Source organism: Phycodurus eques, chromosome 11 (assembly GCF_024500275.1).
Source record: "Phycodurus eques isolate BA_2022a chromosome 11, UOR_Pequ_1.1, whole genome shotgun sequence".
Classification (NCBI taxonomy): Eukaryota; Metazoa; Chordata; class Actinopteri; order Syngnathiformes; family Syngnathidae; genus Phycodurus; species Phycodurus eques.
In genome coordinates, this window is record NC_084535.1 from 19,875,888 (window position 1) to 19,894,130 (window position 18,243).

At 40.7% G+C, this 18,243-nt stretch overlaps 2 protein-coding genes across 3 annotated transcripts; one reads left to right on the plus strand and one right to left on the minus strand.

The window, feature by feature from the left end:
- Window positions 1-557: 557 nt before the first annotated feature.
- tial1 (TIA1 cytotoxic granule-associated RNA binding protein-like 1) lies at window positions 558-8,537 on the minus strand. Of its 2 annotated transcripts, XM_061690254.1 has the most exons (13): window positions 8,356-8,535; window positions 7,824-7,920; window positions 7,444-7,542; window positions 7,314-7,368; window positions 7,152-7,239; window positions 5,012-5,087; window positions 3,746-3,854; window positions 3,565-3,660; window positions 3,383-3,467; window positions 3,178-3,301; window positions 2,920-3,065; window positions 2,674-2,793; window positions 558-1,345 (listed from the first exon to the last, which is right to left on the minus strand). In XM_061690254.1, the coding sequence occupies exons 1-13, from the start codon at window positions 8,382-8,384 to the stop codon at window positions 1,342-1,344; spliced, it is 1,128 nt and encodes a 375-aa protein (XP_061546238.1). In that variant the 5' UTR covers window positions 8,385-8,535; the 3' UTR covers window positions 558-1,341. The 2 variants fall into 2 exon arrangements, 1 of the variants encoding a protein (XP_061546238.1); XR_009769462.1 differs by lacking the exons at window positions 558-1,345; window positions 2,674-2,793; window positions 2,920-3,065; window positions 3,178-3,301; window positions 3,383-3,467 and having other exon boundaries at window positions 3,569-3,660; window positions 4,980-5,087; window positions 8,356-8,537.
- Window positions 8,538-10,108: 1,571 nt separating this feature from the next.
- bag3 (BCL2 associated athanogene 3) lies at window positions 10,109-17,070 on the plus strand. Its single transcript, XM_061690952.1, has 4 exons — window positions 10,109-10,587; window positions 14,310-14,645; window positions 14,761-15,111; window positions 15,192-17,070. The coding sequence occupies exons 1-4, from the start codon at window positions 10,390-10,392 to the stop codon at window positions 15,966-15,968; spliced, it is 1,662 nt and encodes a 553-aa protein (XP_061546936.1). The 5' UTR covers window positions 10,109-10,389; the 3' UTR covers window positions 15,969-17,070.
- Window positions 17,071-18,243: the final 1,173 nt, after the last annotated feature.

The window sequence follows — 18,243 nt, forward strand, 5'->3', positions numbered from 1 at the left end:
TTTAAAAGTAATATCTCGTTACCAAAAATATCCTCCCAAGATGAACGTTCACTTCAACATGCAAATCTTCAACACTTCGATCGGTCATGTTTCATTTAAATATGTAAATAATGTTTGCATTTTTTTATTTGCTTTCTAGACATCAGCACTAGAGCTATAGATAAAAATGATTAAGCTAAAATATTTAGATAACTACAATGTAGTTGTGGATTCCACCTAAATATAAAACTACATGTAAGTATTGTGTAAGATATCTAAATTGACTGTTGTGCAATACAGTATAACTAATAAATGCCTAAAATCTGGCTAAGTTATAGTTGCTAAATGGTTTACGAATATATCCATCATTTACTCAAAGGTTGTCAACTTCTTTGCGTAGTATGAAGTGTGTTTTTCTTTTTTAAATGTTAATATGCAATAAAGGGTTTAATAATCCATCATATCTGTCCAGGTCTTGAGCTGCAAATGCTCAAATACTATATAAGAGAGTAAAGTGTGTTGGTTAGATGCAAAATATAAATGCAATTAAATAAGTATCTAATAAAAATACTAAAACCTCCGGTTTGAATGTCTTTATTTCAAGTGACTGTGTTTTCTATTTTCTAATGAAAACCATTCCCAGCTTTTATTAAACATCACTTATAATTTGTCATGAAAGCAAGTTGTCATTACATTCAATATCTTATGCAACAAATATTACACGTCACAATCGTGCAGTTCAAGCGAAAACATCATCTGCTTCCTGCTACTTCAAGAAAAATGCTAATTCCTCAGTGGACAATTTACAATTGGACAAATCAATTAAGAGGCACCCCTGTATGACATTGCTGATATTTACTGATGACATTTTTTATAACATACTACCCTTAGTTATGTACAATATTACTGGAGATGCATGATGTTTTTCAATTATTGTTATTATATTGTTAATCCAACCAGTTCTAACCAAGACCCCCCCCCCACAAAAAAAGAAATTATCAAGTATGTCTACTTTTACACGTATGATAAAACAAATGGCACATAATTTCAAGCCAAATGGAAGGGTGCCTGTCATTACCCTTTACTTCAGAGTGCACTGAGGGGGAAAAGTAGTGCCTGCAGTCTTAAAAAAAAAAAAAGAAAAAAAAAAAAAAGGTTGCCATAGTTACAGATCCTTTCTATAACATGTGATAAGCATAAAATAAATTAGGCAATCACATCTTAAAGGATGTTAGATCTATTTGTCTTTACAAAGGTGGGTGATTAGAAAATGCTCTAAACGGGGTTGGTATGAAAGGAATAAAGAAAAAGGCAGAAGACTTCAGATTCCTTTAGGAAACCAGCCCAGAATCAGCATAAAGATTATCTGTGAAAAGAGGATGAATTGTTTTATTTAATTTAACACTTGAATTAAATATAACAGCGAGCCTACCCTGGAGTTTTTCCCTTTGCTACGAGACAGGCTCATGAACATAATACATATCAAAAGCTTGCTAAGAACATGCTGTTGCTCACTCGGAAGCGGGGAGAAAAAAAATTTAAAAAGGGGGGGGGGAAAAAGCAGTGAAAATAACATTATCCTTGCTTATAAAAGCAAACTGAGAAATACCTCCACTGTTGTAATGCTTTTTAAAGCCACAGCACTCTAGAAATTTTTGTGCGCTGCAAACTATTTCAGGAGTTCTATTTACAAAGCACTTTTCATTCATATCAAAAATGCAGTGACTATGGCTGTTGGCTGAACATAGACCAACGCTGTATGGTGGCCGTGGCTCATTGAAATTGTCGCAATGGTGGTTATATGAGACACTTTTGATTTGCACAGACTTATATTAAAAATGTCAACTCAGGCTTGTGGTGTTTTCTTACCTGGTGTATAAAATAGAAAAATCCACCGAACAAAAGTAGTACATTAACATTCTGAAAGGACAGCAACTAACAAATGGAAAATATTATATATTTGTTTTAGAAGTGTGAAGAACATTGTATAAGTATATATTGCTCTAAATTGAGGTTTCAAAAGAACATAACACTACATCTTTAGTGAGATTCCAGCAAAAAACAAAGTTTCGGATGTACAGAGTGATGTGACCGATTTTAATTTATTAAAGCTTTACTCAAATTTGAGATGTGATTAGGATTTTTTTTGGTGTGGGCGGAGGTTTGGGGATCTTGAGGGTTTCGCCCACAGCTAACAGCTACTGTAGCTGTTCGGTAGGACTACTGCATTTACTGTCACCTATTGTCCCTTTGCTCTAGTGTACATGAGTAATAAAGGCAAGTTCCCTACCTGTGTATTACGAGATGGATTGGATATCACGTTCCAGAATGTAGGCAAGCACAAGATTATGTGTATGATGATGGTCATATAATCTGAGTGCAATTATTACTTTTTAATTCCTGCTAAAATGAATCAGACAAAGGGGCCAATGTGCGACACACGAGTGAGAATGCCTTCTCATTAATTTGATGTTGGCTAGACTTACATTAAGTAGTCTGGCACATATTCATAAACTGTAGGTGAATATTCACTTGGGTTATAAACTGTAAGTGAATATTTTAAAGATTCTTGGGGAAATGGGCACTATCAATTAAAAATGTTATTTGTCCTATGAGGTAAATAGAGGCTTGAAGAATATGTTTTGACCAGAGCTGGTTCTTCTCAGTAATAGGCTTGTGTTAGCACCAGCTCACTGTGTCTGATAACCAGTCATGTTGAAGTTGGTCAGGTTGGACACGACTGAACTTGCTGAGGCTGAAGCCTGAGTTGATTGAGAGCCAAATCCTCCGACCCAGCCGGGCGACTGGGATTGCCTGCGAAATCAATTATTAATATTAATAACAAGAAAGTTCATTGCATACAAGGAATATATTTGCAAAATTGTTCTAATTATGAGGGTGCATCATGTCAGCCTAAGGCTGCATGACTTTGATACATACTCTACTCCAAATCCTTGCTGATTCCATGACTGGCCATACATGCTGTAGGAGGGAACTTGCCATCCATTAGTCACATACTGCTGCCCATATTGCTGCTGTGGACTTCCATAAAGCTGATTCCACTGGCCCCATTGACCATATTCAACCTGTGATTTAAAAGTCACTCATTCAGGAGCAAATAGTGGACTTGACTCCAAATGATGTACGTTAGTACAATATCAAAATCAAATACGGTCAAGTATATTCCATTAACTCTACCTGCTGTGAACTTTTGGTCATATCAGGAGATTCTTTTCCCCAGTAGCACTTCACTATGTGTCCTTCAATGCCTGTGCCATTTACTGACACAATGGCATGGGCAGCACTGTCATGGGAGGAAAACCTTTCAAGGAGAAGTGTGTGTCAGGCAATTTTATTCAACAGAGAACTTGTTTGACATTTAAAGGCCAAACGCTGCAATTACCTGATGAAAGAATATCCCTTCTCTGGGAAGACTCTGATTTCCATGATCTGACCAAATGGTGAGAATGTCTGCCGCATTAATTGATCTGAGATAATTGGAAAGAAAAAGCAATCTATTGTACATTTGTCGAAACTGACAGAGATTCAGCAGATCTACTAATACTACAGATGAGAACTACTTACCAGACAGTCCAGACTGGATCCCTCCACAATACACGGTACAGTTCTGTGGACTGGACTGGCTCACAACATCCTCGAACCTCAGTTGTTTTGAGCCATCTGAAAGTAACAAAAAACATTTGAGACAAAAAACTTCACACACCATTTCCGTAGAACCAGCAAAACATATTAATCCAAAACTTACTGTCCTGAGAGTTTTTTGGAGCAGGTGGCTTTCGTGTTGCCCAATTGGTCCTGATTTGGCGTCCTCCTAGCCACTGCCCGCCCATGTGAACAATGGCGTTCTCAGCATCCTATAGGAACAAATAAAAAAGTTCAACCTGCTCCTTAACTGAATCTATCATTAATCAAAAGTGTCTAAACTATATTGATGAGTAATATTAGCAGTCAATAAATTAACATGCTTAATTTCCACAAATAGTGGCCTGTTTACTCAAACGCAGAAGGGAGGAGATGTTTCGCTCTACATTCGCATTTATGGATTTTTATAAAAAGGACCATTCCGCAGAATGTGGAGGAATGGCAAGAAAAGTGAAAATTAACACCCTGGAATATAGAGTACATGGACGCAGATAACATCACAGGAAGCTCATTTGAGTCTACCGGAACGCTGATTAAGATTACTGTCCCCATAAAGTACCATCTTCTTTAATACTGCCCAGGGAAATAGTTTACAACATACGATAACTATCCACACTTTAATTAAGTGCTTTGGCGCTGCTGTTTTAGGTGACAAAGAATATAACGACACAGTTCAAATTGGCTCAGCAGTTCACTCCGGGAAAAGGAAGCTGTTTACTTGGCTTAAGCCCGTCACGCACACAGAGCAATGTGGCTGAACCCAACTGAACAGTGGAGGGTTCTGCAACTAGTTTTTATGAGTGACCGACCCTTGGGACACACATTTTGTGTGGGTCTGTCTCACACTCACACACACACACACACACACAATTCATCAATTCAGGCAAGAGGCGGGGTAAATCCTCAATGTGACTTTCTGGATTTTTTTTTCTCACTTTGTCTCTCACAGGTGAGGTATACATATGATGAAAATTACAAGCCTTGCACAATTGATGGCTGACTAAATACTTTGTTGCCCCACTGTATATTTTTTTGTGATGGTCCACTTCCGTCGCGTTCGGCCATGTCGCTCAGTGCACGGTGGGGCCTAAGCGGATGATGCAGCCAATGACTAATTGTAACACAGCCACTATTTGAGGAAATTGAGTGATCACATTAAGGCTAAAAATCTACAAAATTTTCTGTGCCTGGTATTCTCAACAATGTTAGAGTAGGAGGTTATGTAGGTATGTATGACTGTGTGTGTGTGTGTGTGTGTGTATGTAACTATGCATTCCTAGTTTTCTACATACATTTGCCAGAAAAAAAATAGAGTAATAAACAGGAAAAGAAATAACCTTTCATCTGTGTTGCGGCACTGGAGCCTTACCAGTTTGTTGTAGAAGGACACAAATCCATACCCCTTTGATTTGCCTGTCGCCATGTCCTTCACAACTCGAGCATCTCTGGAGCAAAATGTGAAATCATTTTTAGTGAGTATTCCAGTCACATTGCATTATATAAAAATAAATAAATCAAGTATATTAAAAGGAGCCACACAAAAGACACACTGAACTGTGATTCCACTACACTGTCCAATATTACTGGTAGCTATCAGGACCCTGGACTGAGAGCTGACTCACTGACTCAAAAGCAGGAATTAAGTAGATGTACATGCAGTCTACAGATAGATTTTACACATCTTCAGATGTATTAACAAATGAATGCCACAAGAGCACCACTTTACCTACTACTTTGAATCTCACGAAATATATGCTGTACACTACCATGCATTCTTAAAATAGACTCCTGTCCTACCAATTAAAAATATATAGAATACAGAAGAAGAAGAAGAAAAAAGGAATTAAATGGCATACATGGCCAGATTTCTTTTTTCCCTTGGTCAATTCTTTGACACCAATACGGAGTATGGCATTTGGGGAGCTGCAAATTTTGAGAAATTGACAATTTTAAGACTTTTTGGAAGTGCTTAATGTGACAAAACTTAATATGCAATTTAAAAATATCAAACACTTTAAATATAAATTTAGATGAATAAATAATGAATAATGATAATCTATGCTATACCACGTAAATACAGAGCATCTACAAATAAAGACAGAGGAAAAATGGAATAAATAGAGAAAAAACTACATCTGAGTCTCCAGAGTGCACAGTTCCTTGCTGTTAGCCTTCAAGCTCCTGTCCAATCCTATGAGCATTTCTGTAAAATAACCAAAATGCTATTACTTCACTGAGACCCACATCTAAAGGCTATTCAGGTTCATATACACAGCTTACATTGTGCTGACACTTACCATATACTAAATATGCAAAGAAGAGCAACGCTAGCCGACACAATGCATTAAAACACGTGAACAACTGTAAGAGAGCCCTCATTAGGTGATTGGTAATCAACAACTCCGGACGGGGCCAATACAATTCTTTCAGACAGTTTTCATAGACTTCAGTGTGCACGGGTCTATGATTACAGGATCAAATTCGTCCATCACATGATGGCTCAAGTTATGTTGACAGATCTACAGCTATGTTTACATGCACATTGTGATGTATAATAAGTATTTGGAGGTTGACAGAGGACTTAGTAATTTTACCTTTATAAACCACCACAATGGATTTGAGACAGAAGAATCAGATCTAAATGAGATGTGATTTCAATGTAGCTAGATGTTCGGTTTGAATTTAAGGTTTCACAAAAATATCATTTATAATTTGGGAATTAAAGACACTCTGCAGAATCACAATTTTGAAACCTCCGAATCACTATCATGAATAAACACCAGAGGCCACCTACTTGGTCCTCCATAAAAACAACTCAACTTTTTGAAGGCAATATATTTATTACAATGGCCAAGTCAGCGACCTAATCTGAACCCAAAAAGGTCTTTTTTTCCCCCCAAGTATTGAAGAAGATGGCTCTACTTACAATTATGTCATACGAGCCCATGGAAAATAGGGGTTATCTCCATAATCTGCCATTATTTCCTAAATGGTATATGCCATATTTGTGGGAAAACTCTTAAAACTGAGAGTCTACACTTCAATCACATCTCGATGGTTTATTTTGGTGGCCCATGAAGGCAATAAACAAAAATGCTACAACTGCTCAAACTGTAATTCTGAATTAGAAATCAATTTAAAATGACAGAAAAACTGGACAACATTTTCATAAAATCTGCAGAGGTATGCCTTTGTCTTCCTTCCAACTCATTTTTTCAAAGATGTTTTACCTGTGGACAACATATACACACTTTTGTTTTGTTTTTATTTCTTTATGGGTTGAAAACAGCTATCAATGTCATTCTTTTGTCTTCTTAATTAAGTGGTACATACAAATCCAAGTACTGTATACTATAACTGTTATTGCTGCAGTAAGAAGTGTTTGAAAACAGGTGACAAAAACATGATTCTTACAGGGAAGCATCCATGTTAAGGCTGTCATTTTGAAAAAAAATCAAAACTCAAGAAACAACAACAACCACAAAAATAAAATAAGAATAAAACCTTACGAGATTTTCCCAAATGGTGCAAATGCAGCCCTCACATCCTCAGTGGTAATCTCAGGGCTGAGATCACCGACAAACACATGGAAATGATCTAAAATGACGTAAAAACAGTTTGAAAGATACCTTGTATTTCAATTTCTGTACATAATGGCTCATAACACTTACTGGATGTGTCTTTCTTTTGGCTACTGGGAGTGGTGGCCCAATTTACTTTGACCTCCTGAAAATAAAGGCAGAAAACATTACATTTCAAGCAGGTACTAAAGACTAAATGTGTACGAGACAAGTATCCCACCTTTCCAAGTATTTTTCTTCCATTCATAGCTGCTAGGGCTGCTGCAGCATCTCTGTGTTCAAAGAATTCTACAAAGCAATAGGGGTCATTGGTTGTATGCTGCAAGAGAAAATATCAGACGAGATAAATTAATTCAGCCTTCCAATATATTGTAAAAGGTAAACGACGGAACTAAAATTCCATATTGTTTCATTATATTTAGGAGAAGTGATCTTGAGGATTAGATTATTACATTAAATCATAGTGACTTTCTTTCGCACCACTCCAGATAACATACAGTAAACACAGCTCTAATCTCTTTTACAACGACATTTATTTAGTGCATTTCTACTCGATTATCAGAATAGGCTACCTCCAGTTTATGCTTACCAACTACTTACCTCTGTGATCATTTTACAGCTTTTACAAGGCCCTATTTGTGCGAAGAGTTGTAGAATCAGAATTTCTGTTACATCCCTGGAGAGGTTTCCCACATACCTGGACGGATATTACGGGATGTGAGAGTACTCCAACAATTCAACAACGACGTTGACGATGATGATGAAACAAATGTTGATACTGTGGAAAGGGTTTATGTGCATTTTACCTACCAGTGTCACCGTGTTTGTGTATGTAACTTTTAGTTACATTCGCTTGACACTACCCGGGGGGGGGCTAACGTTGCTAACTTAGCCGCTAATGACATTTGCGGTAGTTCGACGCCACTCACGATGACGGCACATTATTCTACGAGCAACAACGATGCCTGTAAACTAATATTTTTGCAAACACTGTTGTCTTGAACTACACTGTTGCTTGAAATATGAACCAGTAAACATCTGATTTCGTGTTGCCACCACGAGTCAAGTTAGCAAACTCTTTTCGAAATTAGCACAACAAATGTTACCGAGCTTGATAAAACTTGCAACTTACAATGTTTTGGGGTAGCAATCATCGTCCATGGTCGATGTCGACAGTCACCAAAGGCAATTAAAAAAAAGGTTATCTATTTGCTGGAACGCTCAAGTTTCTCGGTTCCCGGATACGTGTTTTAACAAGTTGCTAACTAGCCACAAGCTAGCTAACCGGACACCGCGCTTACGTCACATTATACGTCACGCGCGTCGAGAGCGCATGCGTGTTCTGTCGACAGCGTGAATGACAGTTTCGAACGTGCCTGAAAGACACGTGTATTTTTAATAATTTAATGAAATTAATGATTTAATTTAATTACAAATCTCCAAATCGCAAACTGAACCGTTGTTTTAATTATCAGTGTCTAGCCTGGAATCTTCGAGACCTTTCTCTATGTGTAGAGGCTCCATGAATACGCATGCCACACTATAGAGCATTTTATTAGTTACAGTCATTACTCATAGTAGTCATATCCAGACCAGACTAGACACACTCACAAGCTATTCCTGAATTCCACGGCACTTTTGGGATGGTAGAAAATACAGTTATCAACAAACTCTATTCATTTAAAAAAAAATATATATATATATAAATAGACCATTTATATGCACAAACATTGCTTGCTGTATTGACTACTGTGAATGATTAGGTGCAAAAGTGAAATTGGGTGCACTACAAAATGGGTAAAAGCCTATATTTATAGCCTACATCTGATTAAAAGTTGTTGCTTAATAAAAGGTTTTTGAATTAATTCTCAGTTTTAGGATTTTGACATAAGGAAGTGTAGTTGTAAAAAAAATACGTGTTGTCCTTAGTACAGCTAAACAGCTTTAAAAAGCCTTCTATTATTGGCTCAAGCCTTTTTAAACAAGTGATGACTGGTTCCTACTCAGATGTTTACTTCATCAGATGACAGTAAAAACTTGGGGATGGGCCAAGGAAGGACAGGGTGATTGCTGGAGACAAATGTGTTTTCCACTTAACGCTGTTGGTTGATTAGGCTGTCAAAAGGCAACAGTACACTATGCAAACTTCAGCACAAAATCTCCTGGCATGGAATTAAATCTTTGGTTTGGTAGCCCAATGTTCTAGTCAGATTGTTCATTTGTATGTGCTACACTGTTCATGTCAGTGAATTACTTTGGCAAGGTGATAAATATCGAATAATCATTTTTATTCTCCACCAGCGTTTGACGTGACATGAGGAAATCATTTGCTTGGATGGCACCGCCCAGTCCGCCCCCCACCTTTGCACACCACTGTTCTGGTGTAAGAATGCCAACAGGTGGATACAAATTGTACCATCCACTGGAAGTGCATGTAATTGTTTTGCCTGGCACCATATGTCGCTGGCAGATGGATGAAGATATATTCGTAAATAATTATAGTTTTGGGACACATTTTGTGAAATTGGATACTTTCCCCTACACACACACACACACACACACACACACACGTTCTTTGACCTATAGTGACGATATCGCACACATTGTACACTTGAAAAATCAAATAAATGTTGTGGGTTTTGTTTGAGTTGCTCCATGAATTCACTGCGGTCGGCCTATACCTACAGTATACCCTCCGCACTGTATCCTCATAAAACATTTAATGGGTGAAGTTCATATGCAGTATAGGAGTCGTTGTTCAATGTCACCGTGGTGCGTGCTCACACCGATGACCACACCAGTTTGGTGGAAGTCACGGCAAAGATTTTAGTGCGCAGGTCCTAATTCGACGATTCCCCAAATACACGCATCCCAATTAGGATCCCTTGCAAAGGGAACTTTCGGAGACTGTAAATCCAAGTTTGAAACGGTCATCGCCGGTCTAGTATATCGCCTCGGAAAATGACTGAGCGACACAACAGTCATTGAAATGACGAAACGCGTTTACTGCGCGCGTGTTTGTGTGCTGCGACATCGGTTCGCGAAGCCATGCCTGTGTATCCAGCGCTGTCCGCCCCCGACATTAACCCAGCTATTTCGAGAAACTTCCAGCCCACTTTTCCACGTCACTTGAAGGAATCTTTAAAGCGTCCGTCGCCGGTATTAAATGTCTCAGTGGTGGGCAGCCGGAAGCATGAACGGCATGAAGACGCAGTCGCCGACACCGACAATGGCGAATAACGACAACGACCCCTTGCCCCTCGGATGGGAAGTCAAAATTGACCCTCAGACCGGCTGGCCCTTCTTCGTGGATCACAACAACCGCACGACAACCTGGAATGACCCGAGACACGACACGAAAAAGGTAACGGCGAGTTATTGTATTGAGGAGCGTGTGTTATGTCATCATCGTTGTTCCGACCCGTTGAACGCTCCGAGGTGCGCACTTAGCTTCTTGGTGTATATGCCATGAACGCTGTTGACTCTAGGCCATGTTTGCCCCTTAACCCTCCCCCCCCCACCCTCCTCAGACACACACATTCTCCTAACGAGCCTTTTAGGACTGCTCACCGACCCCGTTTTGTCCCCGAGTGCTGATCTAACTCCATAATTACTCGGTGACTCATCCTGCAGTATATGTAAAGAGCACCTTTGACTTAGAATATCAGCTCTTTTATGGCGACAAACACCGCGACGTCCTCCTATCCAACTTTTCCCTTACAAGGCTTTGACGTCGGGCCACGGGGTGTCGTCTGTCTATATGTTAGGATTACCAACAGCGTATTATATCACATTCATTAGAAGCACCGAGAAAAAGGGAGCTATTGATGGACTGACGACAGACAGAAAATGGGCTCGCATGCTGCCACTTGTTAATCTTCAGTGAGACGTCGCTGTCGAAGGGAGGCAGAAGCTGCTGGAAAGAAGACAGCTGTCAGTGGATAAAATGGGTGCAATGCTGTTGCCTAGGGTGTGCAGCGTCCCATACTGAAATGGTGGAGGGCAAATGGTCACTGCCAGAAACTTCACAACTTTTCTTTTAGATAAAAAACGGGTGTGGGGAAAAAAACAACTTCATGGTAGTTTTACAGTAAATGTAATTCTCATGTTGACGTCTTTGAGAATTGTTGTCATTGGCTACCCAGGCAGAAATCAATGAACTATGAATAAACCTGTTGCTTGTATTCCTCCTTGGCTGTCACTGGCAGTTGTCTTAGACACTTGAGTCATGTTGAAAAAGTACAATGCAAAGTACTTTTTCCACTGCAAATTCACATGAACAGTATTAGTCAGCAGCGGGTCTTTATGAGTGTTCCTGTGTGTGATTATGTTCTGTATGCATATAACTTTATTCTGGGTAATCCGTGTGTTATTGTCGTTATAGCAAGAGCAACCTGTCCAACAACTGAGTAAAGAAAACATTTATACTACCTACCTAGTAATAACATGAATACAGTACACAAATTACAGCAAAATCCTGAAGGAAATATAAAATTATAAAATACAAAAGCCTATGCTTCTTAGGTTATATTCTCAAGTGAAATTTATATCAATACCCTCGCATTTACAGTCTTCCCTTGCCAAATCACGCTTCACTTTTTGTGACTTCACTGTATCGCACATTTTTATCCATATAAAATTGTATATGTGGCATATCAAATTTTATATCTGATTTTCACAGAATTTTGTTTTCATTATTTTTTCCATGTGTACTGTTACTGCAGAGTAATAAGCGCGAGCCAGGTGGAAAGAGTGCGTAAAAGACAGAATGTCCAAATTTTGGGATCATGTCACACTTAATAAAAGAAGCTTAAGTGCAGTGTTCCTGCTGCAAAGCACAACTGGCTGATGTTACACAACTGGATGGCCACAGTAAAGTAAATATCATTAGCTAAATTAATATACATTGGGTACGGAATGGCGGCACGGTGGCCGACTGGTTAGAGCGTCAGCCTCACAGTTCTGAGGAGCCGGGTTCAATCCCCAGCCCCGCCTGTGTGGAGTTTGCATGTTCTCCCCGTGCCTGCGTGGGTTTTCTCCGGGCTCTCCGGTTTCCTCCCACATCCCCAAAAACATGCATGAATTGGAGACTCTAAATTGCCTGTAGGCATGACTGTGAGTGTGAATGGTTGTTTGTTCCTATGTGCCCTGCGATTGGCTGGCAACCAGTTCAGGGTGTACCCCGCCTCCTGCCCGATGACAGCTGGGATAGGCTCCAAGCACCCCCGCGACCCTAATGAGGAAAAGCGGCTCAGAAAATGGATGGATGGATGGGTACGGAATGTGTTCAGACCCCCTTAAAATTTTCACTTTGTTATATTGCAGTCATTTGCTAAAATCATTTGTTATTTTTTTCCCTCATTAATGTACCCACAGCACCCCATATTGAAAGAAAAAAAACTGAATTATTGACATTTTTGCAGATTTATTAAAAAAGAACAACTGAAATATCACACAACCATAAGTATTCAGACCCTTTGCTCAGTATTTACAACCCCAATTCCAATGAAGTTGGGACATTGTGTAAAACATAAATAAAAACAGAATACATCCATCCATCCATTTTCTGAACCGCTTCTCCTCACTAGGGTCGCGGGCGTGCTGGAGCCTATCCCAGCTAACATCGGGCAGGAGGCGGGGTACACCCCGAACTGGTTGCCAGCCAATCGCAGGGTGCATACAAACAAACAACCATTCACACTCACATTCACACACTTACGGGCAATTTAGAGTCTCCAATTCATGCATGTTTTTGGGATGTGGGAGGAAACCGGAGTGCCCGGAGAAAACCCACGCAGGCACGGGGAGAACATGCAAACTCCACACAGGCGGGGCCGGGGATTGAACCCGGGTCCTCAGAACTGTGAGGCTCTAACCAGTCATCCACCGTGCCGCCAAACAGAATACAATGATTTGCAAATCATGTTCAACCGATATTTAACGACGCACAATTACGACAAGGAAACTAGGAGTAACTTTTCATATGTAAAAATACTTTTTTTTTTGTTCTTTTTCAAATGTTATGTATTGATAGTACACGTTTTGGCCTGGACAAAAAAAGTAAACCTTGATGGGTCTCTAGTCTTCATAGCTATGGTTTTGCAAGTGAACACCCAGCCAACTATCCACTCACATTCGCTGACTCCTACGTCCCTCAGCCGGCCAGGCCCTGCCTTTTAAAGCCTCACACATTCAGTCACAGCTACAAGCCTGCAGAGCGTGAGGATGGCCACCCCGAGTGGACAAAAAATAAGACCTGCACCTCACATGAATACTGTATTAGTATTATGCATAAAGCTTTAAAATATCTAAATAATAAAATTAATATATGGCCGAATACTTTGAGGATTTCGTCTGTCTTTGAGGTGGTTTGGAAAGTAACCCCTGCGATAAACAAGGGAATAATGTTTGTCAGGACTCAGACCACAAATCTTTCGGCTTTGGTTTTCTAGAGACCTTTTTACACAAAAAAAAATATCTATATATTATATTAATATATTTATCTATAGGAGGCATGGTGAATAAGTGGTCAGAACATCTGCCTCACAGTTTTGAGGTGAGGGGTTTGAATCGGGGCTCCGATCTTCGTGTGTGGCGTGTGCATGTTGTCGCCTTGCTTGTGTGGGTTTTCTCAGGGTACATCGGCTTCCATCTACAATCCCAAAACATGTTTCTTAGATTTATTGAAGACAAAATTGTCCATAGGTGTGAATGCGTATGTGATTGTGAATGGTTGTTTGTCTATATGTGCCCTCCGATTGGCTGGCAACCAGTTCAGGGTGTACTCCGCAACTCGCCCACAGTCAGCTCGGGTAGGCTCCAGCTCACGCGCAACTTTAGTAAGGATATGCGGTACAGAAAATGGATGGGTGGATGTTCATTTGCACTGTATTTTGGATTGACTCAATTTAAATGCAACCATCTTTATAGAGGAGTAGGAACTTGAATAATTTACAAGCATTAATACTGCCTCTGCTCTTACATAAGAAAATGTTTTACTTTTTTTGTATTAAATGTACTTTAATGAAAGGTTTGTCAGGTTTGATACTTACATTGCTATTACATTTCAATTCATGTTTACATTAGGTTAGGGAAGTGTCAACAAATGGACCTAGCATACCTCCAGAACCAAGCCCTCAGGAGACACAGAAGACCTTTGTGAAAGAGATGAAGCACCCCATCCTTCGCCCTGGTTATGTCCCAATCCCAGTCTTCCACGAGGGTGCAGATCTCAAACAGCAACAGCACCCGTGCTATTCCTACATCCAACCAACCACTGCACAGAATATCCGCACAGAGGGGCGGATACCGTCTCCCACACCAGGGTTTCAGTGTAGGCCAAGATCACCTCTACATGGACCTGGTGACAGCTGCTCCACGGGGCCTGGGAAAGTTGGCTCACCTGTATCTCAAACAGCAGAGGTTGGTCAACAAAGACTGAATGTACTGTGGTTTACAGTTTAAATTGTAATTGGGCTTTGGACTGAAAATAAATGAGCATTAAACTTTCACAATTTCCTGTTGAATTGTTTTCCAGGTTTATACTGGCCTGCATAACCAACTCCCACGGCCCAGCAGCACTGGTCTTCAAGCAGGGTACATCCCCATACCAGTAATTCATGAGGGCGGAGGGGGCCAAATGCAAGCACCGCCTCAGTTAAATCCATCCGTCCACTGTCAGCGCGTCCCCTATTCAGACCATCAGCAACCCTTCCACCGCCTTCAGCAGAACGAATGGCCCAGCTATTCTGCAGCAATGCAGCCTCCTCGGGAAAGGGCTTCTCCCATTTTGTATCCACAGCACCGAGATACTTCTGCTGTTCACCTACCACATAATATCAGAAGCCAGTCACCTATTGTAACACAGGTGCTGGGTGAAAGACCACAGGTAATTACTTAGGACTTACACACAGATTTGAAGTTCATGTTGGTCCAGATATCCATAATTAAACCTCTGAATTTCCACAGCATATCATCATGAGAGAGCCACCTCAGAAAGTGGAGCAGGAACAAATGATCCCTCTGCAAAAAACAGAGAATATCCAGGTCTCTCAGCCTTTGCGCACAGACGCTGATGGCCAAAAGCCTCATTTTCAACAGCCTTCACCTCAGCAACATCAACACTTCCAACAGCCTCCACCTCAGCAACATCAACACTTCCAACGGCCTCCACCTCAGCAACCACAGCAGTTCGAGCAGGCACTGCCTCAGGCATCTCCGCAGTCCGAGCAACTACCACAACACTTTCCGCAGCCCCATCAAGCAGAGCAAAATACTGCCGACATCACTGTCAAAATGCAATCAGAACCAGAAGCACATGAAGCAGCGGCTGTTGCGACAGAAGTACCACCTGCAAAGGCCGAGGAAGAACCGGCCCAGTGTCCTGTCCACCCAGGTTTGGCAAAAGTACAGCAGATAGTCGAGCGGGTTGCCAAACTGGAAGAAGAGGTGAAAAGCTTTGCAGGTAAAAAGAATGATAAGAAATACTTGTTACTAGAGGAACTTCTGACCAAAGAGCTCTTAGCGTTGGACTCAGTCGATCCAGAAGGTCGCGTGGATGTACGGCAGGCAAGACGGGATGGAGTCCGTCGTGTTCAGACCATACTGGAGGAACTGGAGCAACTGGAGGAGCCGTCAACAAGGCCTTCCAGCGAGGCCTCAGTGGAGGGAGACAGCCTGACACAGAAAGGAGATCCCAGCATGATCACCAAGGAGACTGTTGAGATGGCAAAGGAGATATCCTAACAAGAAGCTGGAAGTGAAGAAGTGTTTATTTGATAGTGAACAAGCGTGCAGCTACTCAAGCTCACGGTCTGCACAGTATTTGTGAAAGTTGCATGCATTCATAACTGTGTTGGTATTTTGTTTTTTGCCATTCCCAACATAATTGATGGGAGCTCTGTGCGGTCATGCTTTTCAAGAAAAAAAAAATTGCCTTCAGTATTGTGCCAGTGTCTTCATAATAAGACAGCTGTAACGAGCAAGGTGTTGACGTGAAGTTTCAGTCAAATTCAAAGTTTGATGAAGAGGCCTTTATCATAAAATAAAGAAAACAAGTATTTTCTTAATGAATGTTACATGTAGTTGCCTTTTGTCTTGATTCAATATTGTATGGAGCTTCCCTCAACCCAGTCAGCGCATTTGTTTGTATACAGTGCATGAAGAGTGCAAACATTTGGGGCTTTAAAGCTGAACGCGCTCAAAAAATGCTGTCAGCACAAAGGCATTTCCCCTTTATGACAATGTTGGAGCTGTTTTGTAACAAAAACAATGAATTGTCATTTAGGATGCTGCTTTTTGGTACGTGAGATTTTGTCATCTTTGCACTTCATCATGGAAATGTATCACACTGAGTGATCAGCACCATTTTTGAAATATTTGTTACACCAATTTTGATGTGATTTGAGTGTTTGTATAGACATCGGTTAACTTGTAATTTCAAATCTATCAAATATTTATATTTCACTACATAGTATTTTACTATATTTATGAATGTGTCAAGACAAATGGATCTGTAATGTGAGACAATCAGCACTTGGTGCTAATAAGAAATCAAGCATTATAGATGTTCTTCGCAGAACCACCAAAGCCACAATCTATAATAACACAGACAAGAGTGCAATACGACACCAAGCTATCACTTGAAAAATGTCAAAATTGTTTTATGATTAGCCTCACACAATTTGTGTAATGATTTGTCACCAAAGTAAGCCCTCTGTCATGCCTTATAACCCTCACAAATTATGGATTGTGGTTTAGTATTGATCCCAGGTAATGGGTAGCAGAAAAATGCATTGTTGAAAGCAAGTCATATTGGTATAGTTGAAATAAATTGTTTTTGACAGTATTTTTGCCTAATATTTTGCTCCACTAAATGCGGCCCTACGGGGGACACAAGCCAGTGCAAACTGTAGACTGGTCCCAAGTCCGGATAAATGCAGATGGTTGTGTCAGGAAGGGCATCCGGTTTAAAACTTTGCCAAACAAATATGAGCGTTCATCCAAAGAATTCCATACCGGATCAGTCGTGGCCCGGGTTAACAACATCCGCCACCGGCGCCGTCAACCTGCAGGGCGCCGTTGGAAATTCAGCTACTGTGGGTCAAAGTCGAAGAAGAAGAGGTGGAAAGCGGGTTCTTCGGCAGAAAGAGAAGAGGAAAGCACAGAGCCTAGAACTGAATGTGGGGACTTTGAATGTTGGGACTATGACAGGAAAATCTCAGGAGTTGGTTGACATGATGATTAGGAGAAAGGTTGATATATTGTGTGTCCAGGAGACCAGGTGGCAAGGCAGTAAGGCTAGAAGTTTAGGGGCAGGGTTTAAATTATTTTTACCATGGTGTAGATGGGAAGAGAAATGGAGTCGGGTTTATTTTAAAAGAAGAGTTGGCTAAGAATGTCTTGGAGGTGAAAAAAGTATCAGATCGAGTGATGAGGCTGAAACTTGAAATTGAGAGTGTTACGTATAAAGTGATTAGGGGCTATGCCCCACAGGTAGGATGTGACATAGAGGTGAAAGAGAAATTCTGGAAGGAGCTAGACGAAGTTGTTCACGAGTGTTGTGCAGCTTTTTGGGAAGAGGTGAGACAGGCTCTCGGTGGACAGGAGGAGCTTCCAGAACACGACCACTGCAGCCAAGGTGATCAGAGAGGCAGGCAGGAGAGTACTTGGTGTAACCCTAACCCTTAGACAGGAATCCCTGTGGACCATGATGTTTGCAGATGACATTGTGATCTGCAGTGAAAATCGGGAGCAGGTGGAGGAATAGTTAGAAAGATGGTGGCATGCACTGGAAAGCAGAGGAATGAAGATTAGCCGAAGTAAGACAGAATATATGTGCATGAATGAGAGGGGTGGTGGGGGAAGAGTGAGGCTACAGGGAGAAGAAATAGCAAGGGTGGAGGACTTTAAATACTTGGGATCAACCGTCCAGAGCAATGGTGAGTGTGGTCAGGAAGTGAAGAAACAGGTCCAAGCAGGTTGGAACAGGTGGAGGAAGGTGTCAGGTGTGTTATGTGAC

Excerpts from the sequence above, each read along its gene's own strand:
- tial1 (XM_061690254.1), bottom strand. The coding sequence starts at position 8,384 with ATGGACGATGATTGCTACCCCAAAACATT. Across the intron at positions 3,302-3,382 it reads AAGGGATATTCTTTCATCAG|GTTTTCCTCCCATGACAGTG; the intron begins GTAATTGCAGCG and ends TCTCCTTGAAAG. Across the intron at positions 3,066-3,177 it reads TGACCAAAAGTTCACAGCAG|GTTGAATATGGTCAATGGGG; the intron begins GTAGAGTTAATG and ends TTTAAATCACAG.
- bag3 (XM_061690952.1), top strand. The coding sequence starts at position 10,390 with ATGTCTCAGTGGTGGGCAGCCGGAAGCATGAACGGCATGAAGACGCAG. Across the intron at positions 14,646-14,760 it reads CTGTATCTCAAACAGCAGAG|GTTTATACTGGCCTGCATAA; the intron begins GTTGGTCAACAA and ends ATTGTTTTCCAG. Across the intron at positions 15,112-15,191 it reads TGCTGGGTGAAAGACCACAG|CATATCATCATGAGAGAGCC; the intron begins GTAATTACTTAG and ends GAATTTCCACAG.